This window comes from Carettochelys insculpta, chromosome 30 (genome assembly GCF_033958435.1).
Source record: "Carettochelys insculpta isolate YL-2023 chromosome 30, ASM3395843v1, whole genome shotgun sequence".
In the NCBI taxonomy this organism is placed as follows: Eukaryota; Metazoa; Chordata; order Testudines; family Carettochelyidae; genus Carettochelys; species Carettochelys insculpta.
This window is the reverse complement of record NC_134166.1, coordinates 8,342,542-8,355,702: the sequence shown is the minus strand read 5'-3', so window position 1 is coordinate 8,355,702 and position 13,161 is coordinate 8,342,542. Positions and strand designations below refer to the sequence as shown.

Below are 13,161 nucleotides of genomic sequence, written 5' to 3'. Positions count from 1 at the left end.
TAGAGGAGCTCTTTGGGAAGGAGGTGAAGCTGGCAATCTTGGCTCTTGGGCTAAGGAAGCTATTAAATACTCTGGTCATCAATGTTCCCTCTTAATTTTTTCCATCTATGGGCAGAATAAATTTAATGTCCACCAAAGCATGTGTGGATGTGCATCGCCAATAACGTGTGCTACCCCCGGTGGGTGCCTGCTAATCAGCTGGGCAGCACCTGAATCTCTCCTGGGTGGCTGTCCAAGTGCTCGGCTTGCAGGGGGACACTGCTGTTCATGAACATCTGAATTCTGCATGGGCTTGTGCCCCTGTCAGTAATCTGTGGCTTGCTGTTAACCCTGTATCCATACAGGAATGTGGGCCTGTCTGCTGCATTCCATGGGAGGTGCACGGGGTTCTTTTTTCATGCTGGTTGTCTTGGAGCATTGGGTGGCACAGTGTAGCTACAGCCCTGTGATCCCCAGCCAGCATGTTCTGACAGCATCGGCTTTGCAGAGCAGGAGAACTGTCTGCCCCTGCTTTTTAGCACCATAGTTCTGCACACCATTTTAAACGACACTTCATTGGCAGCCTTTTAATGCAGGAAAACTTCTTGTTGTTCTCGAAGCTACAGACTAACACAGCTGCCTCTCTGATAATGGCCCTTATATAACTGTTAAGATTTCTATTTGCAAAAAGGATTTTGCAGAGCGTGACTCCCTGCTGATGTTTACATAACACTCCAGGTCCTTCTCTGTTTACAACGCCAATTTTCTCACTCTGCTCCTGGCTGTTGGGTGACTAACCAGGTGTAACTTTCCCCGCAGAATAAAGACCTGAAAAGCCGACTGGCCAGCTCAGAAGGCGTGCAGAAACCCAGTGCCAGTCTGTCCCAGCTGGAGTCGCAGATTCAGGAACTGCAGGACAAGCTGCAGGCAGAAGAGAGGTAAAATATGTGGAAACCAGGAATTGGGCTTGGCCCAGTCTGGCAGAAGATCACAAAAAGGGCTCCAGGGTGAGCCCTTGTCTAAACACCCCGGCTGCTGCTCTAGCAACCTCTCCCACCCTCCCCCTGGCCCAGTGGGAGTTGCGTCTATCGCAGCTAAACTATGCTGGTATATGGCACCTCTTATACTCGCATCGCTGTGTCTGTCTGTGCTGGGGGTTGCATCAGTATCGCCGCATCCATAAAAATTCGTACCCGACTGTCCTGGTGTACACTGGAAAGTTGTGTGTGTTTTAAACCAATATAAGCATCTCAGCCCCTCTGCGCAGAGATGGAGGAAGTCACTACCTGCAATTCATAGACGGGAGCAGCACCATCCTGGCGGGGGGAGGGAGACACTACCCCCTCCACCTTATCCCCCAGGCCGCATCTTCCTGACCCAGTGCCCAGCCCCTTCCCATCCCTGCTCTGCTCCTTACCCAATGCCCTCAACTCCTCTTCTCCCGAGTGACACTGGGAACCCACAGAACAGAGCCAAGCTAGGGGTGCTGCTGCTGGCCCTTGTACCCTCCAAGAAGCTGGATGGTTCGGGGCAGTCCTCCTATGGACGGGGCAGCTTTGGATGAAGGAAACTGAGGCACACACAAGCCTGCTGCATGTGGCAGCACTGGTAATGGTGTGTAGGAAAGTTTACCCCCGACCCTATGTGCTAACTGGAAAGCTCAAGGCTCTCTGCACGAGCCGGGGTCTCAAGGGAGTTCATGAGCTGGAAGCCCCTTTTGGCCCATGATCTTGTTATGCAGCCTAAGGAAGGGGATTCATTCAGTAGTCCTGGTGCTGGTCCCCAGACCTTCATGTCCAGAATCCTCTGTCTCCTCCACTGCTCAGTCCTGTTTCTCTCACCACGCTCCTGTCCAGAATGGACTTCCTTCCTGAGCTGCTTCCCTGGCACATACCGAGGCTTCATTTCACCACTGCTGCTTTCGGTAGAGGTCAGGTTTTGCACAAGTGTTGAGTGTATTCTTCTGTGAAGTGGCAGGAGAGTGTGTGCATTTAACCCTTTCACTGGCAGGGGGTTATGGGACCAAGCGGGGTGGGCTGGAACTGACTGACAGTGGGAACCTGTCTGCCAGGTCGACTCCACAGCTTTTCTCCTCACTGGCAGGAGAGGGGCCGTATCTCACCTGCTGTGTGTCTGGCCGGGTTTGAGCTACCCGGCAGCACAAGGCAGAATAAACAGCTGTACAGACAGCCTGGTTACAGGGCCCTTGGCAGCCAGGAGCAGCTGTGGTTAGGCTCAAAAGAACCCCGAAAAGAAAACCAGCTATGCTGGGGTGTCATGCTCAGTTAACGCCAGCTCTTTAAATGTATTTGAGGTAAACGTTTCCAGCCCTCATATGTACGCCCTGGTTTCAGCTAGAGGGCCTCTCCCCCGGCAGCCAAGTTTGTATTTTTATTTTAAATGTAAATTAACTGAAATCTGAGTGTCCTCTTGGTACCAGTTTAATTGGGTTTAATATAAACCCCACAATGCACCTTTAATGAAGATGTGCCTATAGACACTGCCTTTAGGAGGGGTGAAGAGTACCCATCCTAGACTAGAAATAGGCTTTCCTCATCAGTGAAGCTCATGGGGCTGGACTGGCTCATTGTCTGTCTGGGGCAGGGGTGGCCAACTAGGTAGAGGCTAAGAGCCAAAATATCTGTAGATAGAGTGCAAAGAGCCACATGTTATATGTTTTATATCTATAGATAGAACGTGCATGGCTCAATGCTTCCCCTCCCCCAGGACCAGACTTTCTTCCCCCATCCCTCCCTTACCTGGGTCTCCCTGGAGATGCCATGGCCATGGGCTTCTCCCTCCAGGCAGTGGGGCACATGTGCAGTCCAGGCACCTGGCTCAGAGCTGCATTTCATTGAGCACAGAGCTGCATGCAGCTCAAGAGCTGCGGGTTGGTCACCCCGTTCCGGGGTCAAATGCTGGAGGAGTGGATAGCACCTCCTCTAGAGAAAGTGGCTCTGATGGCTGGTGTACAAAACAGCACAAAAAGCCTCTCGGCTTCCCCCAGCCCAGCTGGGCATCACCACCTCAGCCTTGAGAGCTCAACTGGCTTGACATAGCCCAGTCGCGAGCGTGCTGCATTGCATAAGCCACCTGCCGCCTAATCTTGTTCGCAACAGCTGGGGGAAGTGTGCCTGGCGCACTCCGCCTTGGGGCTGTCCCCGTGCCGTGAATAAACAGGGTGTCTGTTTCCAGGCCTGCCAACCTGCCACCTTGCACCACAACTAAATCCTCGTGCACTGTCGTAATTTTTCTTGAGAAGAATCCTATGGGAGGCAGCTTATCCGGGGAAGCCCGTGGGGCTAAGGTGCCACACAGGTGCCTGGAAGCTGTGGGTTCAAATCCCACCTCTGCCTCTGATGTCTAGTGTGAGCTGTAGCCTCTCTGGGCCTTTTATCTGGGAAAAGTGGTGGTGATCAGTGCTCTGTAAGCTGTGCACTCAGTGGGCCCCCTAGGAGAGATTCAGGTGCTGCCCAGCTGATTAGCAAAGCACCCACAGCTGGCAGCCTGTGTTTCTACTGGCAGTGCACATAACAGAATGACACGGATGGGAAAAACTAAGGGAACATTGCTGGTGATTGTGCCTGTCTCTCTTCCATATTCAAGCTGGGAGAGGGAGGTAGTTGCCCCAGGGCCTGGCATTTCAAAGGGGCCTGGGGCTGTGGCTGCTGATGCTGCCTTGGCAGTGGCAGCGTCTGGAGCTCTGGGCCCCTTTTGAAGTGCTGCTGCTGTGCCACTCTGTGTGGCTGGGGGTGGGACTCCACTATTCCAGTGGTGCTGAGGGCTGACTGCCCCCCCATGTTTGTGGGGGGCCCCCCCTCCCATCTTGCCCCGGGGCCTGTGGTGGTGGCTATTGACCCCACTGTCCCTATTAGACTGGGAACTCCAGTAGGGGTGTCTGAGGTACAGCAGAAGGTAACCAGCTGGAGATCGCATGCATGTCTGAGTGGAGCAGCCGCTGAGCTCTGCCTCCAATGTGGTTTCAGGGAGAAGAGCGTCCTGGTGTCCTCGAACCGCAAACTGGAACGGAAGGTGAAGGAGTTGACCATCCAGATCGACGACGAAAGGCAGCACGTGAATGACCAGAAGGACCAGGTGTGTAGCAGAAGGCCAGCTGTCTCTGACTGGGCTTCGCTCCCAGCCCTCTGCTCTGTTCTTGCAGTCTGTTACCCAATTATTATTCATTTAAACGTTTAAGTGTCTTCCGCAGCCGCTGGCACCCGCTTGGCAGAGAAATGGGGAAACCTCAGCCAAGTCAGCTCTGTGCAGCCAGCGAGATCACTCGCTCTCTCCCTTCACACAGCTGCTCCTAGCCTGCTCACGAATCACTCAATCCCTAGAACATCAGCTAAGGCAGTGGCTTTGAATTTGGCTCTCGTTGGGGCCAGACCTCTCCTATAGACCAGTCCAACCAGGGTACCAGTGGGCCAACCCAGGGATCTGGTCTCCGCTCCTCTCCCACACCTCTCCGGTCTCTCCTTCACTTGGCTCTTTTCTCCTCTTGGTGCAAGAGCTGTCCCTGCTCCAGCTGCCGCCACCTCAGACCTTCCCCCCTCCTGATTTACACCCACATACTTCACTGCCTTTGCCTCTTGTGTCCTTAAAGAGAGCATTGGGGCCAGGGTTTGAATGGAAAACCCCCTGCAAAATGGTCCCTTTTTAGAATCCGCCAGGTCCATCTCACAAGCCTTCAGCTCCCTGTTCTGTCAGTGCTCCCTCTCACCTAACTACGCTCTGTCACTGTCCCTCCCTCCCCTGTTCTGTTCTCTGCCCTCCTCTCACCTTCTTGCACTGCTCTCTTGGTGTTGAGGCAGCTCTGTGGGGTTCTATTCACCCCACCTCCCTGTGATTCACTGAAAACAAAGCCCCGGGGGAGCAAACATTCCTCTTGCTGCCTAACTAACCTGCCCAATTGTAGTATCTCAGGTGGCATCCCACAGCCCGAGGCCTCTGCACATAACGTACTGGCACCAGCCTGTGTCCAGTCCCTCTTGGGAATCGATTGTCTTGTCTACTTGGACTCCTGGTAGAGAGAGTCCTAATTGCACCTGACTTCCCACAGCCCACAGGATTATAACATAATCTCTGTCTATGGTGCTGAGGTATCATCTGCTCCTGCTGTGAGGGTAGGGGACTGGATCTGATGACATTTTTTCAAGGTCCTTTCCAAGTCTAGTGTTCTGTGATTCTATGTAGTGTAGCAAAAAATTTAGTAAACTTGGATCATTATCTGCGCATCTTTATTTCCCCTCCTCCTTGTCTCACCTCAACTGCTTACTCCAATCTCTTAAGAAAAAACCTTCCCTCCTGTCATGGCCTGTTGCTTCTTAACCCTCTAGGAGATTTGCCTGGGCTCTTGGCCAGTTGCCCCAGTCCACATCTACCCAAGTTTATTTCCTTACACCCGGGCAGGCCGGCCTGGCTGGGGCTGTGGGTGAGGGCTCAGGTTCCACTTGATGCAGACTGTACTTCATGGTGCTGACTAGTTCTCCAGTGCCTTCACAACCTTCCCCTCCCATGCTCAGAAAGCCAGACAAGTGCTCCCATAATTCACTGCGGCGGAGTCTAAGAGCGGCTTGGCTTACTGCAGCGCTAGGAACCCTGGAATGTGCCCTGGGAGTTGTAGCATCTCTAGATTCTTTTGCCAGTCCCAGCCCCGCAGCATCCTGGAGCTGCCATCCAGGCTGTCAAGCCAGAGCTGAGCACAGTCCTTGCTTGGTTTGCTCTGGGCTCTTTCAGCCCCAGGGCACTGTGGTGACTGAATGAATGGCTCTTGCTGTCCTGGGGCAGGGGGAGAGAGAGATGGGAGGGAGCCTTGAGTCCCTCCGGCACCGCATGGGTGTCCAGGTCTGGCACCACCTGCCACCACCGTAAACCAACATGCCCTGTCCCTTCCCCCGTCCCCGTTGCTCTGCCCCGCACAGCTGAGCCTACGCGTCAAGGCGCTCAAGCGCCAGATGGACGAGGCTGAGGAGGAGATCGAGCGCCTGGAGAGCGCCAGGAAGAAAGCTCAGAGGGAGCTGGAGGAGCAGCACGAGCTCAACGAGCAGCTGCAGAATCGCATCAAGACCCTGGAGAAGGAGGCCTGGTAGGCAGAGTGTGGGGGAGGGGAGGTATTGGTCATAGTCTCCCAGCTGTGCACTGGAGAATCTCCCCACCCCCTTAGCCCTGTGTCCAATGGTCCTTCCAGAGCCACGGCTCCTGGAGCACTGTGTCTCTGTCCTCCACTCTGTGTCTTTGCTCTGTGCCAGACTCTCTCTGCTGCCAGCTGAAGCCCAAGCTCACCTCCCAGTGGTGGTGTGGTGGTGGAAAACTCCCCCTTGAGAGATCATGGCAGGCTGCCTCTTCCCCGGCCCAGCCCTGGAGCTACGCATGTTTCTATGCTGGACACACCAAGGGAAATTTGCCAGAAATCTGGGCTAAGCACCCTCCTGGGCACAGAGCAGCAGCATGCCTGCAACCCAACCCAAGCCATGCTCCAGCCAAGGCCCCAGCGTTGGGCAGGGCTAATGGAACATCCCAGTCCTGCTGAGGGCCAAACCAAGGCTGGGCGTGGACCTGTCCCAAGCTCCTGGAGAGTTCCACTCAGCAGGCTTGTAACTGTTCGTAGTTGGGACTTTCACATTTTCTTCTTGCTGCTGCTGCTGCTGCTCCTAATACAGTGTGTAGGGTGTCAAAGCCGCCTCAGCAGGCACCCTCAGGATCCCAGCTCTGGGCAGTTGGGGGGCGGGGGGGGGCTCTGCTTTAAAGCAGGAAAACAGCTGCCTGGGGCCGAATCCCAAGTCGGATAAGCACAGCTGTTCCACTGCACAGGTATGAACTCGTTCTTTTCCCTGCCCCAGGCGCAAGGCCACTCGCTCGGCAGCAGAGTCCTCCCTGAACGACGACCACTTGAGCTCAGACGAGGAGTTCGACAGCACCTACGGCCCATCCTCCATCGCCTCGCTACTGACGGAAGGGAATCTGCAGACCAGCTCGTGCTAGCAGGTGTCTGTGTGAGACATTAACTGGCTCCCAGAAACCGTCCTCTCTACCACGGCCAGACCCATGCAGGTTCTCTGAGAGACCCTGCAGGGCATCATTCCACAGGGGAGCTCCCCCAACTCCTGACGCTCCAGTCACTTTTCAGAGGAAAAACCATGTCCCAGTGCCCAGCAGTCCTTGGATTGGACTCTGCTGAGGTGCGTGTCCATCTGGGAAAAGCAGCCATTACAGCTGAACTGGAGAGGAGCCGGCAGCGGAAGAATTGACGACAATGTGAAGGAATGTTTTCCGCTGCAGTTACTGGATGGGCGGAATGTGGGGTGAAGCACCACAGAAAATTCTACTTAATCTGTTCTTTCTCTCAGTGATTCTCAGGATGTTGCTTAAATTCCAGGTGTTTCATATCTTAACCAATTGTTTGGGTGTGTATGGGAGGGGTGTGGAAATGTGCAATAGGGCAGGATGCTGCTCTGTGGGCCGTAAACCAGAGACAAACCTGTCTCTTTGGCCTCAGCAGGTGTTGGCTTTTCTCCACCAGCAGGGGAACTGCAGTAGGCTACAGGCAGCCACCAGCGTCTGAGGAGATGGCTTTTGTGTGGGGGGAATCTTTGATCTGCTCTGAGAATCCTTCTTAACATTTCTAGAAACCCGCTCGGAGTCCTTGGGACAACGGCAACTGCTTTTTCCAGGACTTTTGTTGACACCTTCCATTTCCTCACCACTTAAGAACGCTGTTCTCGGCCAGCCTATCAATCCGTGTGCCCAGCGTGCTGCTGCTCTCCTCATTCACGGTGAGCGCGTTGCTGCTGTGAAAGATGGGTCTCTGAGCCCATAATGATGGGAAAGGGGAACCTCAGCCTGGCCCAATGACTAGCGTTATGTGCTTGTGCAATAGACTCCAGGGCCCCTTCCCTTGGCCCTGGTCTGGGCGTGGAGACCAAGGCACAGTTGGGTCTGGGGCGATACACAGCCACAATCCTGCAGAGTTAGAGGAGAGGAAAGGAAAGGTTTGAGATCACCCAGGTTAATCCTGATCTCAGGGGTTCCTGACCTCTGTGAGAGGAAGTGGTGGGTCTCCATCCAGTCCCCAGCTGTCAGCCATTACACTAATGCCCATCACAGCTGGCCTGTAGCAAAAGAAGTGATAGGTTTTGGAATAGCTGAACCACACGATCACTTTGAGACCGAGAGCTTGCCTCCACCTCGGTCTGAGCCAAGCAATTGGTCACAGCACGAGGTGTAACCCCAGGGCTCCATCTGGGGCTCAGCTGCCTTGTGGCCTTCGTGCCCTGTATAAAGGGGCATCAGCCTTCAAGGCTGTCTGCAATAGAGTTAACAGCTGGGATCTGCCAGCTGGAGCCTCCTTTTTATCTTACTCCTTGTCAGCAATTTCTGGCTTCTGCTCATGAACCAGCCTAGGAAAGCAGCCCCCTGTGGCGGGCAGCACACATGCTTAAGGAAGAAGCAGATGTTAGTGGAAAAGCAGGAGCTGTACCGGCTTTGATGGGACAAGCAGCCAAGTTCACCTCTGAGCTTTGTAGCCCTAAAACCTGCTCCTGCTTCACTCAGAGTTGCAGCAGAGCTGGTCAGAGGGGAAAGAACAATGCTTGGATAGCCTTGACTGTGGGTGGTTAAACAGGAGACCTGTGTGTCCTTGAACGGGGACCTGCTTTGAGCCTCATCTGCAGCAGAATTTGCACCTGTTCATAAAGTGCTGATTTATTTGGAGGGGGAGGGGCGGAATCCACTACATCTGTTGCAAGCTGAGCTGCTAACACCTCTGTCTCCCTCTGTTACCTTTTAAACTTTACCAGCTCAGGGGGTTTCGGACCAACTGGTAAGTTGGTCCTTGACCGTTGTGCCTTAATGTGCCTGGATGATCTGTCTAGGGGGAAGATGACAACAACTTACTCCAGTGAAATTCTAGCTGGGGAGACCATTTTAACCATGTCTCTGCTTTTTAAAATAATCTAGCTGCGTGTACACGCACGCACGCCTCCCTGCTTCAGACAACTGGAGTGGGGAAGAATACAGCCTGGAGCCTGGTCTGAGTCCTCAGTGCTGAAATGTAACCATTATTGTCCCTTGCATGATTTTAGCTTCCCTGCCCCTCTGCTCCCACCAGGCCCTTGTCTGCACCCTGCTTTGCTTGTCTTGCTGTACTAGGGCACTTCCCCTTTGCCACACAGATGAGGCTAATACACAAGACATGCTTTGGGATTGGTCCTAGTGCTTGGTTTGAACAGCTGTAGCTATGGCCAAGGTAGCTAGTGAAATGCCACGGGAGCAGCAAGTCTTCTGAGGTCTTCTCCATGGCAGTGGGCTAGTCATGCCTGAGGGAGCCAACATGAGTCTTTCATAAGCTGTTGGAAGTAGCTGCCTCTAACTGGGAATTCCCAAAGCCGCCAGTCTAGTTCTAGAATGTGTTAGATGCCAGCATTTCCAGGCCAGCCTGGCAATGATCCCTCCCAAAAAAAACCCAGAAGAAAAATTCTGCAGGATGCATCTCAGGTCATCAGCAAGCCAGCTGTAGCCCAACCGCTGGTTCAGAGACCCCTTTAGTTCCTCAATGTATCCCAGTCAGCTTTGTCTCTGCCTTGGGAGGCTGGGGAGAGGAGGAATCTGCCCAGGAAGGCCAAGATTTTCTTAGAGACCATCACTGCTGAGGGTGTTGACTTATGATTTGAAGGCCAGATCCTTGGCTGGTGTGAAGGAGGCTGTTGCCGTTGATAGACCAGAGCACGTCTGCACTAGCAACGGACCCTCCCCACCCCTCTGCTTTCCAGCAGCTGGGTTTTTACATTGGATCATGATGGGTTGAGTCTCTTTGGGTTTTAGTTGGGAACTCTTCACTGGGCACTTGTGCGGTTTTTTTATAATTACCCTGCTGCAGAAATTCCCCCCCCGCCCCCCGCAACCGCCCAACAGTGCCCATCCTACTATCCCCAGAAGAGGGTGGCGGTGGCTGTGTTGAGGATGGCTTGAATCTGATCTGGCCGTAGGAACATACGCCTTGCAAAGGCTTTGCTGGCGTGAAAGTTCCTCTAACCAGAGAGCACTTTTTTGAGGACTGTCCTGTTTTCTCTGCCTCCTGCATCTGGCTTTGCTTCTTCTCTGAACCCACCTGCTCCAGAGCAGCCTGCAGAGAGGGAGCTAGCCAACAATGTTTCCCAAGGGCTTGTCAGTCTGAATCCAAGGGAAGTCCCCACAGACGCCTCATCAGGGTTTGGGCGCAGAAACCAACTCTGCCGTGTTATGGGCATGCGGATCAGTGAAGCAGCATCTTCAGAAGGGAGGTGGCCAGGGTGGGAGAATGGGATGGAATTTAAAGTTCCCTTCCCCCACCAGCCATCAAAGTAAGGAAGTGAGGGGGCTCCCTGGAAACAGACCTTGATGAGGCTCATGGAGCATGAAGAGGGTCTTCCCAGTGTGGGAGGAATGGTCTCTAACATGGCTCCTGCTGCAGGAGCCTAATGGGAGCCAGGCCTTCTGTGAGCCCCTTGGGAACCCACCGACATTTACTACAGCGCCTGAGCTGCAGGCGTGGTTGGTTGGAGTGGGTGACCTGAGGCTGGGACCTTCCACGTGCTGGAATTTTCTTTCTCCCTCTGCTGTAAACGCACAGCCGAATTACACAGTCTGTCATGTGCCAGGTGCATGGGGAACCTCCAGCACCTGCGGCATTGTCTCCCCATCTTCTGGGCTGGATGGTGAAGGCTGAGAGGGGCCAGGTTCCCTCCAGCTCCGTGGACAACAAATGGAGGTTAATATGCTGCCAGGCTGTAGGAATTTTCCTTTGGGCCGCAGGCTTTGTCCTCTGGCAGCAGCAATGGCGATGCAGGCTGCTGGCACGTCCGCCGAAGAAACATGCTGGGATCAGCCTACTGTAGGGGCACTCTCCACCAGTGGCTGGACTGGGGCAGAGATCCTGGCTGAGATCTGCATGGATAACTTGCTGGATGCATTAGGAATTTGAAATGAGGGAGGGGAAGTTTTGATTCAAGTCCAACACTAATAGCAATGGCTGCAGAGTGGCTTTCATGCCCCCATAGGCCTGGGAAGTAGTCGTACTGCCCACATTTTTCGGCGTCCAGCTCACATGCCCCTGCTGCCCAGCGACCAGCCGCCAGCCCTGCTGTGCTCCACCCGCTGTCACCACTCCCAACCCTGGATCCTGCTCAGCTGCCATTCCCATGTAAAGGGTATTGGCTGCCAGCCCCAGGCCCCCCTCAGCTGCAGGCCCCATTGCCAAGTCCCACATGCAGGTGACTGGCTGCTGGCCCCACTTGCGAGGTCCTCACTTCAAGGGGTGGCGAGAGGTGCAGACAGAGGTAAGGAGTGGGGTGCAGCTCAGCACCCCCACTCTGGAATTAGTTCTTGTGCCATTGCGTGCCCCTGCAAAGTCTGATGGCTTGTTTGGCAGCATCTGAGAGAGATGATATGATTCTTATGTAACTCTTTGTGTTTCTCTTGCATATGCTCTTGAATTTCTATTTTTAAATTAAAAGTTTATCCACACTGAAGCTAATTGCATTGCAGTTTCCTCTGTATCATTTATTTATTTCTGTTTGTTATTGTGCTGGCAACCCCAGTCGTGGACTGAGAGCAGTGGGCACTTGGCACTGCACAGATAGACCAAACACAATTGACAATCTTGAGTTGACCAAACAACGGAGCACAAGGACCCCCATCTTCCAGCATCAATACGAAAACAGTTCATGTAAAGTGACTTGAAGAGAAGTCATTTTCAAAAGTCTTGTACTGAAGCCAGGTGAAAATTCTCCTGTAAAGCTGTGACCCCCTCAAGACCTTGCTGGCGAGGAACCAGGATTCTGTTACAGGACAGGAAACTCGGTTGAGGATGGGGTAGTGGAGTATTCCCAATACTTGTTCTGCTTCGGACTCCCAACACCCTGTTTCAAATGAGCAGTGAGACCTTTATCCATCTTGGGATGTAAATTCACACATCTGTCTCTACTTCTGTGAAGCCCTTGTTTAGGAATGTTGGCTCCCATACAATGAATATTAATAGGCAGGTGATGAATATTATTTTACCCACTTCTGTTTACAGGATTTTCAGTTACATCAGCGCTTTTCTACATTACATACTTGATGAATCAGCAGGTTGCAGAGGACGTGACCCTGAAAGTATTCTTACAGAGCGAGTGAGACTCAAGCAAGAAAATGCAGACAGAAGCTATTAACAAAAGATGCATTTGAATTGCAGTCTTGGTGCAACTGCTTGTTTTTTCCAGGCCTCAAGCAAGGAAGGGAAGAAACATCTGTAGATCAGCAAGGAACCCCCCACACACACACTGTATTGCCTTCCCAGACCCCTATCCCTTACCTATTATGACAGATTCTGCAAACACTTAACATGTCCCAATAGGATTGGGGTCACAAGAACGTGACGTGCATTGATGGTTTGGATGCTTTGAGATGGCCTCTGTGTGTTCTTTCACTGTTCGGAGGGGATGTTCATAGAGCACTGCAGAATGTTGGGGCCATGTACGAGTGCCCCCTTTAGACATGACTGATGCAGGTGGCTCATTTTCTTCCCTTGAGCCGCTGATGCCAGAGTGAAAGGTTGCAGGAGGTAGAGTGGCAGCAGCACGAAGAGTCACTCCATATCTTGGTGTGAGCAATTGCGGGTGTGTCTAACCAGCAAGAGGGAAAATTATTTTCCCTGTGCTATTTGTCCAGCACTAGTCGGGAAGCTGGCTACTTGCGTACCACTTCACTCTCCCTGCTGGAGATTTGTTGCTAGCGCTTATTATGGAGGTTGCCAAGTGCTAATTTACTGAGCTGATCTGGGTGGCAGGTGTTTGTCGTGGTGTAGTATTGAGCTCCAATTAAACATGCACAGGCCAGGTGGTCCCTGGTGTAACTGCCCTGACGCTAGAGGACTTACAGCAGGGACTTGTCACTTACAAAGCTAAATGGGGCCTGTAACTGGGGAAACAAACTTATCTGAACTGCACACAGGTAATGGATAAATTCCTTGCTGTTATATTCCATCAGTAACCAAACACGTCCCTAGGAGGAAGGTGAAGCACTGGGATGCATTATTTAGAGAGGTGGTGGAATCTTCATCCCTAGAGGTTTTTAAGCCACAGCTTGAAAAAGCCCTGGCTGGGATGATTTAGTAGGGGTTGATCCTGCTTTGGGCAGGGGCTGGACTTGATGACCTCTTGAAGT

The 13,161-nt window shown here is 52.9% G+C and overlaps 1 protein-coding gene across 1 annotated transcript in view; it reads left to right on the top strand.

The window, feature by feature from the left end:
- The window catches only part of CGN (cingulin), a 60,068-nt gene extending 48,582 nt beyond the window's left edge, over positions 1-11,486 (top strand). Inside the window, exons 18-21 of the mRNA XM_074981202.1 lie at positions 799-917; positions 3,966-4,074; positions 5,904-6,067; positions 6,822-11,486. Of these exons, the coding sequence (XP_074837303.1) occupies positions 799-917; positions 3,966-4,074; positions 5,904-6,067; positions 6,822-6,963 (534 nt within the window). The 3' untranslated portion in view covers positions 6,964-11,486. The remainder of the gene's footprint in view (positions 1-798; positions 918-3,965; positions 4,075-5,903; positions 6,068-6,821) is intronic.
- Positions 11,487-13,161: the final 1,675 nt, after the last annotated feature.